Source organism: Monodon monoceros, unplaced genomic scaffold (genome assembly GCF_005190385.1).
Source record: "Monodon monoceros isolate NGI ecotype Baffin Bay Population unplaced genomic scaffold, NGI_Narwhal_1 Super_Scaffold_10, whole genome shotgun sequence".
Classification (NCBI taxonomy): Eukaryota; Metazoa; Chordata; class Mammalia; order Artiodactyla; family Monodontidae; genus Monodon; species Monodon monoceros.
In genome coordinates, this window is record NW_021703766.1 from 13248687 (window position 1) to 13268356 (window position 19670).

At 55.0% G+C, this 19670-nt stretch overlaps 1 protein-coding gene across 9 annotated transcripts; it reads left to right on the plus strand.

Annotated features, from left to right (window-relative positions):
• Positions 1-1219: 1219 nt before the first annotated feature.
• Positions 1220-19607, plus strand: FCSK (fucose kinase). Of its 9 annotated transcripts, none has more exons than XM_029202112.1 (25): positions 1244-1261; positions 1461-1504; positions 5234-5334; positions 5689-5840; positions 6939-6989; positions 7909-8079; positions 8396-8468; positions 8872-8969; positions 9367-9447; positions 9935-10054; positions 10233-10404; positions 10820-10932; positions 11591-11692; positions 11790-11984; positions 12470-12534; positions 13249-13619; positions 14298-14508; positions 14683-14849; positions 14947-15168; positions 15510-15653; positions 15817-15936; positions 17559-17746; positions 17830-17929; positions 18432-18655; positions 18831-19607. In XM_029202112.1, the coding sequence occupies exons 3-25, from the start codon at positions 5253-5255 to the stop codon at positions 18903-18905; spliced, it is 3297 nt and encodes a 1098-aa protein (XP_029057945.1). In that variant the 5' UTR covers positions 1244-1261; positions 1461-1504; positions 5234-5252; the 3' UTR covers positions 18906-19607. The 9 variants fall into 9 exon arrangements, with proteins under 9 accessions (XP_029057929.1, XP_029057945.1, XP_029057938.1 ...); XM_029202105.1 differs by lacking the exon at positions 1244-1261 and adding an exon at positions 2328-2493 and having other exon boundaries at positions 1272-1504; XM_029202096.1 differs by lacking the exon at positions 1461-1504 and having other exon boundaries at positions 1220-1261.
• The last annotated feature ends 63 nt before the right edge of the window (positions 19608-19670 follow it).

Here is a 19670-nt window from a genome sequence, read left to right on the forward strand (position 1 = left end):
CCACCTACAATGTCCTAGGCACATTCTAGTGACTGAGGATACAATAGTGAACAAACCATTGATCCAGCTTTAAGGAGTCCGCATGGGAGTAACAACAATCATCATAATAATGGTTAATATTTTTGGAGAATTTACTATGGAGTCAAGAATTTATTTATCTTATCCTCATAAGAATCTTAGGCATTTGACACTATTATTACCGCATTTTACAGATAAAGACAAGGAGGCAGAATAGCCAAGTGACTGGCCAAGGTTACACAGAGTTAGAGCAGAATCCCTCATCTTCTCTGAGACTGACCGCTTGGGCCTTGCAGGCTCCCTATTAAGGACACTAGATTTGGCAAGTATATTCTCATAAGAAAAATTCAAACAATACAAATAAAGCTCAAGTTCTCCCTGCCTATCCCCATCCCTGGCAGTCTCCACCTCAGAGGGTGCTCCTTCCGGTCCGGTTCCTATCCACATGTACTATATGTCCGCATACATTATTTTTGACATGAGTAGATTCCCATACATAATGTTCTTTAACAAAGTGTCTTGAACACTTTTCCCTATTGAACATGTAGGTCTAGCTCATTATTTCTAACTGCTGCATAGTATTCCATTGCATGGATGTGCCTAGTTTATTTTCCCAGTACCCCGGAGAGAGAGTTTACAGTTTTCCGCTCTTACGAACAATGCTGCCATTCATAACTTTTCCAAAAAAGCCACAGATCTTTTTCTCACTACAGAGTTGAAAAGTTTCTACCGGAAGAACCCACATAATGAACCCGCCAAAGCATGGCCAATTGCCAATCCAACTGTAGTCGCTTACGCTCGAACACCTGTGGGGGTTTTTCCTCCAGGTTTGATTTGTGTCTCTTCGGGGAAACGCGGCGGCACCACGCCCCCCGCCAGGGGGTTAAACAAACGAACAAAACACAAACCTGGAACCCCGAGTCTCAGAAAACGAGTTTTGTCTTTACAACGCACTGGTTCCTCTGGGAGTTGTAGTTTTGCTGCCCAGCGGAGCCGCCTTCTCCCCTCACCTCACTTCTCGAAGGGAAGAATCACTGCCCTTTAGGAAAGCGCTGCCCTGACCATCTCCGCTGGCTCAGGCGATAGCTCCGAGCTGGGCTTTTGGGGAGGACAAACCAGGGCGAGCGAAGGGCTGAAACTACATTTCCCAGGGTGCGCCGCGAAGGCACGCACAGCCCCGCGTTAAACATCCTGCTGTGCCGAGAGCCGGCGGAGGCACGTATATCAGACCGCGCGGATACCGGTACGGAACCCCCAGTGTTCTGCGGCGTTTCTCCGCCTCCCTCCCACACTCTTGGACCCGCAGGAGTGAGCCGGGCCACTGGCTGCCTGGTTCCTGATAGGGAAGAGCGTCGGGGAACTCTGCAGCAGCCTCCGGGCGCCCACTTGCTCCAAGGGTCGTCTGCGGGTCCTTCAACCCGTTGGCCTGGGTCTTTCTACAGGAGCTCCGGGACTTGGGGACGCCCGGGACAGGGACCATAGGCAGGTGGGCCTCTGGATGCTGGCGCTGGTGATTTTTTCTTTGAGGTCGCTTTTCCTGCCTCCGTTTACCCCATCGGGGCTCGTCATTATCCACAAATCTCAATTATATGACGTTTGTGTAATTTGCAGTGTAATTTTACTCCCAATCACCTTCCTTCTGCCTTTTTTCGCTTCCCAGAAGACAAATCAGATTCCTCCGTGGGGCTACTTTTTCCCCTTAAAATGCAAAATCCCTGCCCCACTTCTCTTCAAAAAGCAAAATATGAAGAGGCCTTACTATTTTATTCTGTCCCTGGCTTCCCTTCCCTATCCTAATTTTAGGCAGCGTGTGGCTGAGGACATTAAGAACTATTTCAACTTGGCCTCAGTAGATGAAGTTCTGTTGGAAGTGTGCAGAATATTGGATAGAGGCCTGTATTATCTAAGATTTCTGTACAAATGTCAGGTATGACAGAGGTTAAAGACTCCAGGAGAGATGTCTTGTTTCTACAGGGTGGGTAAGAACAAGAATCTTGGAGTTGGATACACCTGACCTGCCTGTAAAAGCTGTTTATGTCCTTGGGCAGGCTATTTCATCTCTTTATGCTACAATTTCCTTAAATATAACGTAGATGTGGTAAAATTCAATTCATAGGGCTGTTGAGTGGGTCACATGAGCTGATACTTCAGCGTGTCTCTGGCGTGGTGCCTGAAGAAGACACTCCCTATGCCACCAGTACTGTTCCACCTTTTGTGTTCTCATAATACCCTTTAGTCTTATCGGGCAAGGCATGCTACTTAGCCTTGGTTGATTTTCCCAGGCCTTCCCTGATTTTTTTCTTCTACAGGGGCATCTTTGACCCAGAGAATATATCAGAGCTTTCGCTCCAACCTGCTTCAGGGTCAAGTCGAACTCTCCTGTTGCTTTTCCTCACTGGAGAGAACTACCATTCATTGAGCTCCTGCTGTGTGCCACATATTTTTGTGTTTTATTTAATGCAACCATCCTAGGAGGTTGGTATCTTGGCTCCAGTTTTCAATTAAGGAACTGAGGCTCAGAGAGGTTAAGTAACCTGCTCAAGATCACACAGGAAGAGGGAGAGTTGGGGACAGCCTCTGGGGGTTGATTCACAGCCCAGGACTATTCCTCTGCTCCAGTTTCTAGTAGAGTACAGTCCAGATCATGCCGTCCTCCCTCCTCTGCCTGCGACCTGTCATCTGCTCATGACTCTCAGTCACTATGCCAAGACCGGCTCAGACCTTTGGACTCTCCTTGGGGCATTTCTTCATTGCTCTCTTTTAGAACGTTTGCTTGGGATCAAACATCATTATCACCATCACCTAAATAAGAATCTGAGACACCCAGGTCCCAGTCATGGATGCAGCATCAACTAGCATTTGTAAAGTGGACAGAATACTTACCTGGCAGTGGTGTTGTGAAGATGAAAAATCATAGTGCCTTAACTGTGGGTCAGAATGGGTGGATGAGCTCACTTCTAGTGGCTGTTATCATTAATGCCATCCCCATTTCATTGTCACATTGTATTGGGCACTTTACATATATTTAGTACGTCTGTTCTTTTTTCCATCCTAAAAAGTAGATTCAGTATAGGGGTTAAGAGAATGGACTCTGGAAAAAAAGTGTCTGGGTTCAAATTTGGCTCTACCACTTGCTAGCTCTGTGACCTTGGTCAAGTCACTTAATCTCTCTGTGCCTCAGTTTCTTCATCTTTAAGGATAAAGGAAGTACTTCCCAGGCTTTAATTTAGAGGTTCTTACAGTAATTTTTCCTTTGGCAGTCCCAAGAGGAAGATGATATACTCCCATGATGGTTTAGCTCCTCAGAGAAGCAAAGAACAAGATGGGATTAGACTTGCAAGAGATGTATTGGGGGAGGGAAGAAGGGGAGGGAGCTGGAGGAAGCAGAGAGAGCTGTCAGTTTCCAGTTCTGCTTCCTGTGATAGCACTGGAAGGAAGAAAGGAGGGATGGGTAGAAAGCTCTCAGACTGCAGTGCGGTTGTAAGACAGTTTCTGTTGGGTTGATGGGGAGTTCTGGAGCCAAGAGTGCCTGTCAGAGGATCCCCATCTTGTAGGAGTGGGTCTGTCTTCTTCATGTCATTGGTTGGTGGGAAGCATGGCCTCCGTGTGAACAAGATGGGGGCATCTATCCGTTACACTCCCTACCACAGGAGGCCAGAGAGGGTTAGGGGTGCCGAAGATCACACAGGGAGTTGGTGGCCAGTCTGGAATCCCCAGACACCCCCTTTACTGAGAAGGCCAGATGGGTAACCTGGGGAATGCCTTTGACCTCAGATGCCTGGCCAAGATCTCTAGCTCAGGTTTCCCCTCTGGATTTCCCTCCTGAGCTGAACAGGGAACAGAGCAATTTTTGTTAGCGGTGGAAGCTTTCCCTGAAAGCTCGTGGGAGTATGAGCGTTGCTCATTGGCAGTGTCTGTCAGCCTGAACCCTGGGCTCGGTGGCAGCAGAGTCTGGCATAGGAAGGAACCATTACTGAGGTTCAGGTTTCCTGTTGGCTCCGGCTGGGGTGAGGGTTGACTGCAGATGGACGTGTGCTCAGGGCACCTCTGGGGTGGCATGCAGCTCACTCCACCGGCCCTCCCCACACTGAGCTTTGGGGGCTGGAGGGAAGAGGTGGGGGTGGGCTGCTGCATGGGACAGCAACTGGGACCCTGCCAGAGGTAGATGCCAGCGCACTCCTAGGGACTCGTCCACAGAGGTCTTGGGGAGGCCAGGGCCTCTACAGTCAGATTGGTTTCTTATCCGGTAGGAAAGGAGTGTTGGGGGAGAGGAGTGGGTGAAGCCATAGCTTTGGCTTCACCTTCCCCTCACTTGCTCAGAGTGCCCTGGAGGAAGATGGCTGACAGGTGGGGTTGCTGCCCCCTTCTGGCTTGGAGCCTCTGGGAGGGGAGGTCCCCTCTGAGGTCCCTGTAGTGGGTGCTGTTAGCATGCTGTGCTTGAACAAACTGGTACACCTCTCCCAGAGCTTCCCTCTTTTCCGGGGAATTGCCCTCAGCCTCGGGAGCCTAGAAGTTAGAGCCTCCCTCCCTGCAGCTCAGTGCCAATGATTGGATGATGAGGGGCCTGCGGTACAGAAAGGGCAGCCCCTTGTTTTAAGGTGGGACCCCCTGTCAACCCCACCCCGCTCCCCTTACTTCCTCTCCTGAGGAAATGTCATGCACCCAGATTGATGAAGTCAAAGATACACTCATCATGTGACCCAGCAATCCCACACCTAGGTGTCCGCCTGGAGAGATGAAGTCTTATGTTCATGCTAAATCTGCACATGAATGTTTATAGCAGCTCTATTCATGATTACCAAAACCTGGAAGCAGCCCAGGTGTCCTTTAGTGGGTGGGTGGAGAAACAGACTGTGCGATGTCTATACGACGGAATACTGCTTGGCAAAAAAAGAGAAAGAACTATGGATATGCATAGCCAACTTGGATGAATCTCAGAGGCATTATGTTGAGTGAAAGAAGCCAATCTCAAAAGATTACATTCCAACTATAGCTTTGGAGAACAGATGGCTGGTTGTCAGGGGTGAGGGATGGAGGAGGGTGTGACTGTAAAGGGTTAGCATGTGGGAGCTTTTTAAGATGCAGATGGTGGTAGTAACCACAAGAATCTATACATGTATTAAAATTCATAAAACTACTTACAACCAAAGAAATCAATTTTAGGGTATGATAATTTTTTAAAAATTCACATATACCCATATCTCTGCCCTGGAAGCCCCTCAACTTTGGCCAGAATGGAGCAGCCGAAGGGGGTTGATTGGACGGTCATCATCCTGACATGCCAGTACAAGGACAGCGTCGAGGTCTTCCAGAGAGGTAGTTGACTTCCCTCTCCACTCTGCCCCTAATGTGGAACCCTCTCCCCTTTCCTTGTCACATACCCCTACAGCCCCAGGAGCTGGGCAGACCCGGGTTCCAACCCAGATTCTGCTTCTTCCTAGCCACGTGACCTCCGACATAGGTCACTTCACTGAGACTCGGTTTTCTCATCTGTGCAATGGGAGTAATTGTACTTACCTCACTGAGTTGGGAAAAGATCTGATGAGCTACTAGATGAAAAGCTGCTAAGTCAAAGAAGATTAAATAATGGCTGTCAGGAGGTTTGCTTGAGGTGCTTGGGACCAGGGTGGAGAGGCTGGGGGACAGGTCCCAGTCATGTTCTGACCGCAGAGCTGGAGATACGGCAGAAGCGAGAGCAGATCCCCGCCAGGACGCTGCTGTTGGCCGTGGAAGACCCTGAGGTTCATGTGGGCAGTGGAGGAGCCACCCTCAACGCCCTGCTGGTGGTTGCTGAGCACCTGAGTGCCCGTGCGGGCTTCACTGTGAGTGCTGCTCAAGTGCCCCCTTGTGCACAGCGGGGATGGGGGCTTCAAACAGAGCCTTTCCAAGGTCCCCAGCTCTTTGGGCTCCATTTTCCTGCCCAGTTCTGGTTTGGCATCAGTTTTTGCATCTGTAGATTGAGCAGACTCGTCCAGGTGAGGGCAGAAGGCAGGGGCAGCCTTTGTAGTGGTTTTAGAAAGTCAGAGCCAGTATCTAGGAGTTAGGCTTTCTGGCTTCCCTTGAGAAATCTCATCTTGCTACCCTGGACTCTCCTTCCCACATAGCAGTAGTTTGCTGGAACTGAGGCGCAGTGGCCCCCGGTGCGTAGAGCTTGGGCCCACGTCCCACACACACCCAGCCACTTCACGAGATCACCTTGTCTGCATGGCACCCTGGCACAGGCAGTGAGGGTGGTCACAGGCATGGACACGTTCTGGCAGTGGGGGTGGCACCCGCAGGGGAGGGGACCACTGTGTGGTTACCATGAAGCTGACTTACTGCGAGTCACCCGCCAGCCAGCCCCACGTTGTCGCCTGCAGCCTTCCCTAAAAACGGGACAGGGGAGTGGCCCAACTGGAAGGCTGCTGTGCTTCCTTATCCAGGAGTGGCCAGGGCTGCCTCGTGCCTCCCTGTGGCCATTGGTCTTGACCTTGCTGGTTGTTCCTTTGGTTCTTTTTTTTTTTTTAATTAATTAATTTTATTTATTTATTTTTGGCTGCGTTGGGTCTTCGTTGCTGCGCACGGGCTTTCTCTAGTTGCAACAAGCGGGGGCTACTCTTCGTTGCAGTGTGCGTGCTTCTCATTGCAGTGGCTTCTCTTGTTGCAGAGCACGGGCTCTAGGCGCGTGGGCTTCAATAGTTGTGACGCACTGGCTCAGTAGTTGTGGTGCACGGGCTTAATTGCTCCGTGGCATGTGGGATCTTCCCAGACCAGCGATCGAACCCGTGTCCCCCTTCATTGGCAGGCAGATTCTTAACCACTGCACCACCAGGGAAGTCCCCCCTTTGGTTCTTGTGTGGACTTGTGCTGGGGTCTCTCCCTGCACAAGAGGGTGCCATCCGCCCAGACCTCTGTGAACAGTGCTCTTCCACTTTTGATAGGTGGTCACATCAGATGTTCTGCACTCGGCCTGGATCCTCATCCTGCACATGGTCAGTAGAATGCTGGGCAGGGGCCATGCAGAAGGATGGTCAATCCTCGGGGTTGGATGGGACTTTAGGGGTCTTCTGCCTTTGTGTGCCAGTGTGCATTGTGCAAATCCTGAAGAATCAGAAATACAAGTAATCCAGGTGTCCAAAATAGGGAACCGGTTAAATATAAACAGCATATCCTCCTGGTGGAATATTAGACAGTGATTGAAAGGTCCATTTAACTCTCTGCACCGACCTGTGCATTGACCAGCTCTGTGACCTGGGGCAAGTCACTTGACTGTTTCTAGGCCTCAGTTTCCTCATCAGTAAAATGAGGATGGCAGCAGTCTACTTCATGTGGACGTGCTGAGATGACCCATCAAATGCTGAAATTGGGGCCTGGCCTGGCTCACTGTGAGCGTCGGTGAATATATTTTCATCGTTCAGTGAAAAAGGCCAGCCGCACAAGTTTGTATAGAATGATCTCAGCCTTTTTAATTGAAAGTTTGATTGAGATCATTGTAGATCCACATTTAAGAAATAATCCAGAGGGAAGCCTCTGTAAACTTTGCCCAGATCTCGCCAATGGTCATATTTTCCAAAACTATAGTATAATTACAGCCAGGATATTGACATTGATATGGTTCCCAATCTTTCTCCAGTTTGACTTGTACTCGTGTGTGTGTGTGTGTGTGTGTGTGTGTGTGAAGTTCTGTTGTCTCCGTCTTTTTCATTTTTGTAAAAAAAAAAAAATAGTATACATATGAGGTATATGAAAGGGCATAACCTCAAAATGAGGGCAACGGTTATTATCCCTGAGGGATTCTTTTTCTTTCTGTGTGTCTGCATTTGCTAATTTTTTACCATAATCATGTAATTTAAAAAATCACATGAGAACACACTCTGTAAAAGTCCTCTAACTTGATGGCTTTCTGCCCAGGCTCTCTGCCTCAAGCTCTTCTGCCTGTCCCTGCTCCCGCCCCAGGGCCGAGACTTCCCCTTCGATGACTGTGGCCGGGCCTTCACCTGCCTCCCTGTGGAGAACCCCCAGGCCCCTGTGGAGGCCGTGGTCTGCAACTTGGACTGCTTGCTGGACATCATGAGCCATCGGGTGAGACAGGCAGCTGCCATGGGGCCTTCCTGCTGAGCCACCAGCCATAGTCTGTGCTGGCTCAGACAGGGGATGCCAGGAACAATGGCTTCGGGTGCCTGGAGTGAGTTAGAGCTTCAGGATGTTAGCATTGGCCACACTGCGGGGAGGTACGGCCTCAGGAAGTAGGCGGGAGGGCTGGCATCGGCACCATGGATATAGGGAGGCCCCTGTTACCTCAGCAGCCCGAGTCTCCCTGGAACAGGCCGAGACTGTGCTGTGTGGGAGCAGAGGAAGGGCTGGGCCCAGCCACCAGCTTCATTCTCTCTCCCCACAGCTGGGCCCAGGCTCCCCGCCAGGCGTGTGGGTTTGCAGCACCGACATGCTGCTGTCTGTTCCTCCAAACCCAGGTGAGCCTGAGAAGGCTTGGGACTGCCTTCCCTAGCCACAGCCAACGTGGCTCTGCCTCTCCTCACCCACCCCGTCTCTGGGCCTGGCCTGCTGCCCTGTTCACAAGGGCAACTCTAAGGTTTGAAGGATGGAGCTTAGACCAGGAGGCAGGGCTTCCCCTGCTGGGCCAGTCTGCCTGTCCGTAGAGTGGAGATACCTAGCCCTGCCCACTTTGCCCCAAAGGGCTCTGTGGACAAACTTTGGGGGTGAGGTGTTGTCATTCTCCCAGAGGAATGTCCATTTGGCTTTGGAAACCATATTTTCTTTAGAGGTGCCTGGATGCCCCTGCCCTCCTCCTGGAAGGGATTCCCCCATTCCTTGGGTTGGGGTCCCTGGAGAGCCTCCTGACTCCCCCACCTGCAGGGATCAGCTGGGACGGCTTCCGGGGAGCCAGAGTGATCGCCCTTCCGGGGAGCACGGCCTATGCCCGGAACCATGGTGTTTACCTCATGGACTCCCAGGTAGTGCCCCTGGGGCAGCAGCGTGGGCAGCTGAGCCATCTTGGGATGGCCTCCTGGTCCTGTGCTCTGGGCAGCCTCGTCCTGGACTTTCTGGCATGGTCTGGATCTGGAGGAGTTTCGCCCCATGGCAGCAGCTCTTGTGCTCAGTCTTTTACCAAACATGAATTGCCCCTGATCCCGTGCCAGGCTCTGTGCCCAGGCTTGGGGCTGTGGAGACATTTGAAGCCTGCCCTCTGCTGTCAGGGTGGGGGAGGTCTCAGGCCCTTGTATCCCCAGGAGTATGCTGGGGCCTGTCAGACTTGCATCCTGGGTTTACATCTGGAGAACATCCTTGCGTGCCCTCTTTCGTAATCCTCTGTTGCTCCCTTCCCTAACTCTGTTTTCTGCTCCCACGTAGGGCTTCGTTTTGGACATTTATTACCAAGGCACTGAGGCAGAGATACAACGATGTGCCAGGCCTGATGGGCGGGTGCCACTGGTATGGCTGCCAGGGCAGAGCCCCACTCCTTCTGGGGAAGGCTAGAACCAGAATCTGAGGAAGATCTGGAACTGGTATTCAGGGGAGCAGGTGAAGCCAAAATCTGAGGAGGGGGCAGCCTTGGAATTCAGGGTCTTGTCCCAAATGAGAAAGGCTGGAACCAGACTCAGGGGATCCTTCTAGAATGAAGGACAAAGGTACGAGTGGTGGATAAGAGCCTGGGACTAGACTATAGGGAAGATGGAGAACTGGGTTTGGGAGGAGACCTAAAAATTGAGGGGGTCCTAGAAGTTGCCTGCTGAGGGGCCCTTGGTGGAGCTGCCTCCAGTAAGCCTGGAGTCTCGGTGCTGGAGTGGCCCAGAAGATGAATGATCCTGTCCGGTGTGGCAGTCAGCCTTGCTTGGCCCATCTGCACATGGCCCTCCCCAACTCAGGCACAAGGCTGGCCCCAGGGTCTCCCACCTGACCCTTGTGGGGGCCCCTCCAGGTTTCTGGGCTTGTCTTCTTCTCTGTGGAAACTGCTGAGCACCTCCTGGCCACCCATGTGAGCCCGCCTCTGGACGCCTGCACCTACATGGGCTTGGACTCCGGAGCCCGGCCTGTCCAGGTGACTGGGATTGGGGACTGGCAGGTCCTGGCCTGGGCACGAGGCACTGACACTGGCAGCCTGGCTGTGTGACCTCAGGCCAGTCCTTTCCCCTCTCTATGTCAGCGTCTCTAGAGATGGAACCACCCAGCTCAGCCTAGGAACCCACTAATAGCAGTGCTTCCCACCCTTGTCCCAGCTGTCTCTATTTTTTGACATCCTGCTCTGCATGGCCCGGAACGTGAGAAGGGAGGACTTCCTGGTGGGGCAGCCCCCAGAGATGGGGCAAGGTGATGCAGACATCGCAGGTTATCGGCATGGAGCCCGGGCTGAGCTGTGGAGGGAGCTTCGGGATCAGCCCCTCACAGTGGGTGGGTACTGCCTCTTGGCTCTCTGGGGTGGGGAGGCCATGGGAGTAAAGGCCCCCAGAATGAGGCTCCCACCCCACCTGCCTGGCCCCCAGGCTCCTGGACCAGGCAGGGCTAGTGAGTGCATGGACTGGACAATTACCCTCTCCCAGTTCCGAGTCCCCTGCTGAGGTAACTCTCCTCTTCTTCCTTTGTCTCATTCCTGGGCTCCAGTCCTGGTCTTTCTACTTTCTAGCTGTGTGACTTTGGGCAGGTTGCTGAGCCTCTCTGGATCTCAGCTTCCCCATTGGCACAGTGGGCTCATTTCCATGCTTGCCCTCCCAGGCCCTGATGAAGATGTGTCTTCTGGTGGGAGGCCCAGCCTGGTGTCAGAGCTGCAACGTGCAGGGTGTTGGAGTCAGTACTTGTATCTTTACAGCATATGTCCCTGACGGCAGCTACAACTACATGACCAACTCAGCCAGTGAGTTCCTGCACAGTCTCACATTCCCGGGGGCTCCTGGGGCCCAGGTCGTGCACTCCCAGGTGGAGGTAAGACCTGCCTGGAGGTAAGGCCAGCAGAGGGGCCTACGGGGTACCTGAAGACAGGTAGGAATGGGGGGGATGCAGGGAGGGGAGGGAATAGCTCACTCTTGGGACAGATTATCTATGCGTGTAGGTGTTATTATCCCCATTTTGCACGTGAGTCACTGGAGGCTCAGAGAGGTTAAGTTACTTGCCTAAGACCACAGAACCAGTAAGTGGCCAAGTCAGGATTCTACATCCAAGTCTGAGTGAGCAGCTAGAGAAGATTCCCCCACACACACCCTTTCTGAAGGGTCTGCTTGGGGATTCAGGCAAATTCATGGTGATGGGGCAGGTAGAGTTCAGAGGTGGCTCTCAGGGTGGCAGGGGTAGGGGTAGCTGGACAGGTGGGAGAGGTTTTCTGGGGGAGCTGTCATCTGGTGGGACCTCCACTACTGGGTGCAGATTTGCTTTGGAGGAGAAGGCAGGGAGAGCGTGCCCCTGGGGGAGCAGCAGAAATCAAGATGGGATGGGAGTCAGCCTGAGGCTGTGGCCAGGGAGATATCGAGAGGGATCTGGCTGGCCGACAGGCGCAGGGAGCAGCAGGAATTCTGGCCCTAGCTGTGGAGGAGAATTGGGGCAGCCCCCGCCCCAGGCCCTCACAGCTTTCTCCCTGGCTTCACAGGAGCGGCAGCTACTGGGGGCCGGGAGCTCTGTGGTCAGCTGCCTGCTGGAGGGCCCCGTCCAGCTGGCTCCTGGGAGTGTCCTGCAGCACTGCCACCTGCGGGTGAGGCCTGAGAGGGCAGGCAGAGGGAGGGCAAGGGTACGGAAGCCAGGGTCCTGTGTGTTTTGTGGGCATGCTTGGGGTTCCCCTGTCCACGCAGGACGCCTGCCCGCTCCCCTGCCAGGGCCCCATTCACATCGGCACCGGCTGCTTCGTGAGTGGCCTGGACGTGGCCCAGTCCGAGGCACTGCACGGCTTGGAGCTGCACGACCTCGTCCTGCAGGGACACCATGTGCAGCTGCACGGCACCCGCAGCCGGGCCTTCACCCTCGTTGGCCGTCTCGACAGCTGGGAAGTAGGTGCTCACCTGCCTCCCCTCGCCCCCATTCTTTAGGCTTTGGGGAGCACCGGGGGTCCTAGCGCAGCTTCATTGCAGGGCTCTCTGAGCGCTCACCTGAGGGATAGGCAGTGAGGAGAGTGTAGCCACTAGAGTCTCAACAGGCCTTTACCTCCCTCCTCAGCTGCTCTGACGCAGGCTGGGTGGGGATTCTTATCCCCATTTTTCAGGCCGGAGACTGAGGTTCAGAGAGGGAGGTGACCCGCCTTGGGCTGCAGAGCCAGTTATGGAGGGTCAGGCGCCAGGATTCTGCTCCAAGTTCCAGGCACCCGGGCTGGAATGTGGAAGCTTCAGGACTTGATGCTGTTTCAGAACTTGCTTGCCTAAGTGCCCCTGTCTCTTTTCCTGTCCCCTCTTGAGCAGATCCTTGTCCTCTGGCCTTATTGCCCTTAACCCCTTCCTGTGGCCCCTGCAGCCCTGACTGCTTCCTTCTCTTTCCCCAGAGACAGGGGACAGGAACGTATCTCAACATGTCTTGGAGTCAGTTCTTCCAGAAGACAGGCATTCGGTAGGGTTGGTGGCCCCACGGGCCTCTGTGGGCCTCGGCAGCCAGGGTGGTAGCTGCTTGGAGGCTCATTCTGCTCATCCTGCCCCACCTCCCACCATCCCTGCAGTCTGGGGTAGTTTGTTTGTTTTTTTAAATTTATTTCATTTATTTTTGGCTGCGTTGGGTCTTCATTGCTGTGGGCGGGCTTTCTCTAGTTGCGGCGAGCAGGGGCTACTCTTTGTTGCAGTGCACGGGCTTCTCACTGCAGTGGCTTCTCTTGTTGCGGAGCATGGGCTACAGGCACACGGGCTTCAGTAGTTGTGGCACGCAGGCTCAGTAGTTGTGGCTCGTGGGCTTAGTTGCTCCACGGCATGTGGGATCTTCCTGGACCAGGGCTCGAACCAGTGTCCCCTGTGCTGGCAGGCGGATTCCTAACCACTGTGCCGCCAGAGAAGTCCCCTGGGGTAGTTTCGAGCAGCCTGATTTTCCCTAGCATCTTCTCCCTGGGCAACTCCAAATTCCTGGCCGTGCTCAGGCTTTGGGATTTTGTTCAATGGCCTGGGGAAGGAGGCAGGGCAGCTGGGCCTCCCTCCCTGAATTGCCTGCTTGTGCGGCCTCTGGAGTTCGTCCTGTCCCCATGAATGAGCCAACCCCCAGCTGACAGGTGGTCAGGTCTTGGTGACCAGGCAGGAGCACTTGCTTCCCTCCTGCTCATGTGTCTTCTCCCCACATCAGGGACTGGGACCTGTGGGACCCAGACATGCCCCCCATTGAGCGCTGCCTTCTCAGTGCCCGTCTCTTTCCCGTGCTCCACCCCTCGAGGGCCCTGGGGCCCCAGGACATGCTGTGGATGCTGGACCCCCAGGAGGCTGGGAGCAAGGCCCTGCGGGCTTGGCGAGCCTCCTGGCGTCTGTCATGGGAGCAGCTGCAGCCGTGCCTGGATCGGGCTGCCACACTGGCCTCCCGCCGGCACCTGTTCTTCCGCCAGGCCCTGCATAAGGCGCGGCACGTGCTGGAGGCCCGACAGGACCTCAGCCTGCGCCCGCTGATCCAGGCTGCTGTGCGCGAGGGCTTTCCTGGGCCCCTGATGGCCACCCTGGACCAGGGTGAGTGTGCTGGGCACCCATGCTGGGAAGCCAGACCCAGCATCACCTGCCCTGTCTGCCCTCTAGGTCATCGACCTGAGGGTACTAGGGAGTCATGAGACTTTAAAGCAGGGGAAAGACACAAATGGACTTAACTTTTAGGTTTCTGGGAAGCTCCATCCCTGTTAGTGGGGAGTTTGGTGAGAGGCGGAGGCCTGGGGCTGAGCCTCTGGGTCCTGTGAGCATCGGCAAAGCCTGCACGTTCTGTGCGGGGGTGGGGGTGGGGGCTGGATGTGGGTGAAGAGCTCCAGCACAGCCCCAGGGGGATGTAGCCCGCCCTGCATGGGGCCCAGGCATTCTGGCTGGGGACTCAGCCTTAGCCTCACAGGGACTGCCTCATTCCCCATTTCAGTTATTCACTCACGGCCACACAGCTGGTTGGTGGGGGGCTGAGACTGAACCAGGTGGTTTGCCCCCCAAGCCTGAGCTCTTACTCATTAAGGGCATCCTGGGTGGGGGACGCAGAGGCATGTCTGGGCTGGGGCTGGTGGGATGAGAACTTTGCCAGGCAGAAGAGTGGGGAGCATTCCCAGGCAAGGATACATCTTGGGCAAAAGTGAAGAGGTCTGGGGTGCTTGAGGGCAGGGGGCATTGAGGGCGGGCCTCCTCCCCAGCTACTACTGACTCCTGGTCCCTCAGTGGCAGCTGGTGTGGGAGACCCTGGCGTGGCAGCCCGGGCACTGGCCTGTGTGGCGGATGTCCTGGGCTGCATGGCAGAGGGCCAAGGAGGCTTACGGAGTGGGCCAGCTGCCAACCCTGAGTGGGTGCGGCCCTTCTCGTACCTGGAGTGTGGAGACCTGGCGCGGGGCGTGGCGGCGCTTGCCGAGGAGCGGGACAAGTGGCTGAGCAGGTGGGTGCTAACGATGTCAAAACCCTTGGAGTAGCCCCCTGCCGTCCTTGGAGGTGGAAACCCAGAGAGAGGTGGAGTGTCCTCAGGTCACCTAGGGTAGTCGGTCCCCAAACCCAAGGAGCCCGCCCCCAGCTTGGGGCTCCATGCCACCATCTCTCTGTTCCCTCCTGGCAGACCAGCCTTACTAGTACGAGCTGCCCGCCACTACGAGGGGGCTGGGCAGATCCTGATCCGCCAGGCTGTGATGTCAGCCCAGCACTTTGTCTCCTCGGTGCCGGTAGAGCTGCCAGCACCTGGGCAGTGGGTGGTGGCTGAGTGCCCGGCTCGAGTGGACTTCTCTGGTGAGCCCCTTGGGGGGGTGGGTAGGGGTGAGGGTAGCCACCCCAGAACTGAGCTGGCAGCCCCTGTGACCAGCTTGGTCTTTTTCAATTGCCACAGGGGGCTGGAGTGACACGCCACCCCTTGCCTATGAGCTTGGTGGGGCAGTGCTGGGCCTGGCTGTGCGAGTGAATGGCCGCCGGCCCATTGGGGCCAGGGCTCGCTGCATCCCAGAGCCCGAGCTGTGGCTGGCATTGGGACCTCGGCAGGACAAGATGGCCACGAAGATAGTATGCGGGAGCCTGGATGACCTGCAGGATTACTGCCAGCCCCATGCCCCAGGTCAGGGCACCTGTGAATTGCGCAGGTGGGGATGGCACACCTAGCCAGCTGGGGGATGGGGGCAGAACCCGAGAGACCCTGCAGGCCATGGGTGCCTGGCCTGAGGGCGAGCCAGTCTGGTGGAGGAGCCCTGACGTTACACTGCCCAGGCACAGGAGGTAGAGCTGGCACATTTGCTGGTGTTATGGAGCCCAGAGGACCTTTTGTGGCTTGGGGATGGGGTATGCACCGCTGCTGGGCTTTTATACCCTAGATGAGCCCCAGGCCAGGCTGAGATGGGTGGGATGTCTGTTTCCACCCCTGGAGACCAAATTCCTTGCCGGATGCTGCTCACTCCACAGGGGCGCTGTTGAAGGCGGCCTTCATCTGTGCGGGGATCGTGAGTGTCCACTCCAAGCTCTCGCTGAGTGAGCAGCTGCTGTGTACCTTTGGGGGCGGCTTTGAGCTGCATACCTGGTCTGAGCTGCCCCATGGCTCTGGCCTTGGTGAGCAGGCCCTGTCTCCCTGCTGCTCACCGACTCCGTTCCCCCTTTCAGCTTTGCCTCCAATCCTCTCCCCAGCCTCTGCCCAGTGGAGAGGGAGGGGGTGGGGCAGGATTGGGCTGGGCAGAGCTGTTTCATGGCTGGTACTCTCCTCCGTGCCCTGCAGGCACCAGCAGCATCCTGGCGGGGGCTGCCCTGGCCGCCTTGCAGCGGGCCGCAGGCCGGGCGGTGGGCACGGAGGCCCTGATCCACGCAGTGCTGCATCTGGAGCAGGTGCTTACCACAGGTATGGCCTGCCCCAGGGCAGAGGGAGGTCACTGGAACTTTTTCAGGGGCCTCCAGGGACTTCCCTGGACCTGCAGACAGAACTGTGCTGCTCCTTACAATGGTTAGAACTTCCCTCTTATCACTCTGACACTCTCCCTCTGGTGGTTTTCAAAATGAAATATTTCTACCTCAAAGAACTTGATGTAGGAGCACCTACTAAGTGTTAAGAGTCTGTGCTGCACCTTTCATGTGTGTTAGGTATTCCTCATGTCTCTGTTCCTACCCAGGGCTGTCCCTCAGGGCAGTGCTGGGTTTGGATTAGGGGACAGGACCTTCAGCCTGTTCTTCAGCACCGTGCCTCTCTCTTGGGCTAGGGCCACTTGTCCCTCGCTTCCCCCACCACATGATGGGGTACCCAGTGCATGTCTGTGATCATACAGAATGTCACCACTAGCACCATGGCTGTGATCATACAGAATGTCACTAGCTTCTCCTACTCATCACTGTGGCCCCTTAGCATCCATGCACAATGGAGAGCAGCCAGAGGTTTGTCTGGCTCTAGGGTGCTCTGGTCACCTCAGGATGCCAGGCCTCATCTTCAGCATGACTCTGGGAGGGAAACTGCCACAAAGATGTATAGATGCCTGATTATGGTATCTTCTCTGGCCACTTTGTAGCCTAGCTCCCTCCTTTCATTGTAATGACTCACATCCCATAATAGGTAGTCATTAGCAAAAGGGGCAGATGGGGAAGCTTTTTTAGTTTTCTTTTGAGAAAACTAAAACATATCTCTCATTTGGTCAAATGACAACTATTTATCGAATACCCTCTCTGTATTGGGCCCTGGGGATAAAACGAGCAAAAACAGCATCCCTGCCATCAAAAGTCTTACGGTCTACTGGAGACAAACACTGATCAATAACCACTCCAATAAATGTATAATTACAAGCTACGCTACGTGCTCCGAAGGAGAGGGGTGCAATTAAGGAGTTCTTGACATTCCAGGCCTGACACTAACCACATTTTGGCTGTAAAGTTCCAGATGCCTCCTGCCATTTGCATTTTATACTCGAAATCCTTGCAGGCCCTTCTCCAAATATCAAAGGCCTATCCCAGAATCATCTCAAGTTTTGACATTTTTATATAGCTGCAAGAAGAAAAGAGATCGATACCTTTCATTAGTAAAGCAAAATGTGAACAAGCTATTTTAAGTTTGATAAGAAATGCTGAGAAGCTTATTTCCACCATCAACACCCTTTATCAGGCAAGCCGGGGTGCAGGGACTGTTAGGCTGTAGGGAAAGTCCTATGTCATCCCTCCTCAGAGGGAAAGGTTAGTGTAAGGTCTTAATCCTTTGATGTGGTTTACCCCAATTCCAAGTACACATTAGGTCTGCAACAAAACTCAGGCTTTGTGCATTCTAAGCTTGGCTCCAGAATGAAGCCCCTTCCATTGCTGGGCTCAACTTGCTCCCAGGGCGGGGGCAGAAGCTGCACAGCTCACCTGGCCCAGCTGAAGTTGTGGGGGGAAGCTGTCTTCCCACACTGGTCCCTGCCAGGGATGCAAGGCCAGGAGCCTGCACTGGGAGAGGGAAGCTGGGCCAGATAGGCTCCAACAGTGACGGGGCCCGGGCTCTCGCAGGAGGTGGCTGGCAGGACCAAGTGGGTGGCCTAATGCCTGGCATCAAGGTGGGGCGCTCCCGGGCTCAGCTGCCGCTGAAGGTGGAAGTGGAAGAGATCACTGTGCCTGTGGGCTTTGTCCAGAAGCTCAATGACCACCTGCTCCTGGTGTACACTGGCAAGACCCGTCTGGCCCGGAATTTGCTGCAGGTGAGCCCTGGCCCCAGAAGGGAGGGACGCGAGATGGCTCAGCTAGGCTGAGCCTCACTGCACCCCTCCTGCCCCATCTGTAGGACGTGCTGAGGAGCTGGTATGCCCGGCTGCCTGCCGTTGTGCAGAATGCCCGCAACCTGGTGCGGCACACTGAGGAGTGTGCTGAAGCCTTCCGCCAAGGTAAGGCGCTTCTTCCCCGGAGCTCAGGCACCAGGAGTGAGTGCCTGTTGCCTGTGGGTCTGAGGCCCGGGGCCTTTGGAGACTTGGCACCGGCCCTAGGTATGAAGCCTCTGTCCTCTGCAGGGTCCCACACTTAGGTGGGAGTCACATCTCAGGTCAATACTTGTATCCTGGGGAAGGCCTCCAGCCCCACCTACCAGGAAGCAGATGGGGGAAGAGGCTTGGCTCCATAGCCGAGTTCCAGGGAGTCAGAGCTGATTCGGGTTACACAGTTCAGTGAACACTGTGCCGGGTACCACGCCAACTGCTCTGTGCTCGTTAGTCCTCAAACAACCCCGTGAGGTGGGCTTTATCACTCCTGTTTCCAGTGAGTACTGAACCCAGGTTCTTAACTATGACACTGGTTAAGAAGTGCCTCTTGGCACCCCATCCAGTCTACAGATGGGCACTGAGTGAATATCCTGGCTCAGGCACACAACTCCCCTCTCTGCCCCCACCCCAGGGAGCCTGCCTCTGCTGGGCCAGTGCCTGGCATCATACTGGGAGCAGAAGAAGCTCATGGCTCCAGGCTGTGAGCCCTTGGCTGTGCGGCGTATGATGGATGCCCTGGCCCCCCACGTGCATGGCCAGAGCCTGGCAGGGGCAGGCGGCGGGGGCTTTCTCTACCTATTGACCAAGGAGCCGCGGCAAAAGGAGGCTCTGGAGGCTGTGCTGGCCAAGACTGAGGTATGGTGTGGTCGGGGTATGGTATCTGGCGCGGGACAGGAGCCCTCCCTGTGGCCCACCAGCTAACCAGCGGCTACAGGTGTAAGTCCCCTTGGCCCTGCAGCCACAGTCCAGCCTCCCGAAAGCCTAAAACCCACCCAGAACCCTCTAAGCACCTCCTGTCCTTTGCTCCTAGGGCCTCGGAAACTACAGCATCCACCTGGTAGAAGTGGACACTCAGGGCCTGAGCCTGCAGCTCCTGGGGGACTGAGACCTCAGCCTGATGCCCCTTCTCATGAGGCTTGTCCCTCTGCAAGAGGAGAAAGCCTGGAGCTATAGCAGGCCCTCCCTTCCTTCCCCCATGGGAGCGCTCAATCTTCTACTCTCCACCCACTTCTTTGTGAATCTGCTTCCAAAGGAAGCCAACCTGAGCTCAGGCCCAGCCCTTTCTAAAAGTTGGTGAAGCACAGATGGTGCTTGGGAACAGGACTGTGACCTCCTGGTTGACAGTGGCCTAGGCTTGGTGTCTGCTCCATCTGGACACAGGAAGGTCCTAAGTTCAGCGTCCACTGTGACCTTTACAAATCTGATGGCCCAGCTTGGGCCTTGGCCTTCTCACTCTCCATGAGGGCCTGGAAGAAGGGGATGACAACCAGCCTTGGCAGATGGCTGGGTTCCCTTGGTAAGGCCGACCCTGAAGAGGCCCTTTGAGGCATTTCCTGTGGCCTTCCTTAGAGGTCAGGCTTTTGCCTGAGTAGAGACTTCCTGTTCCACACTCACTCCCAAAGCTGACTTAATGGGGGAGTGGGAACAGGGATGAGGGTCCACACTCGTGTCTGTGGCAGAGAGCCAGTGCAGTCCTGCAGCAAGTCACTGCTAATCGTGGCCTTAACCAGCAACTCTGCCATGTGCCTGTGGGCCGTGAGTTCTCAGGACTGCAATCTTCTTGGAATAAATTCACTCTGCTCTTCAAGGTTGTCCTCATAAAGATCTTTTTTGTTCTTGCTGGGAGCAATTCCCACTTCCCCTGGCACTG

What these genes read in the sequence shown, in the direction of transcription:
- FCSK (XM_029202096.1), top strand. Translation starts at nt 5,253, where the DNA reads ATGGAGCAGCCGAAGGGGGTTGATTGGACGGTCATCATCCTGACATGC. An exon ending in CCGGAGCCCGGCCTGTCCAG is followed by an intron (nt 10,055 to 10,232) that starts GTGACTGGGATT and finishes CCCTTGTCCCAG; the next exon opens with CTGTCTCTATTTTTTGACAT. An exon ending in CTGCCAGCCCCATGCCCCAG is followed by an intron (nt 15,169 to 15,509) that starts GTCAGGGCACCT and finishes CTCACTCCACAG; the next exon opens with GGGCGCTGTTGAAGGCGGCC.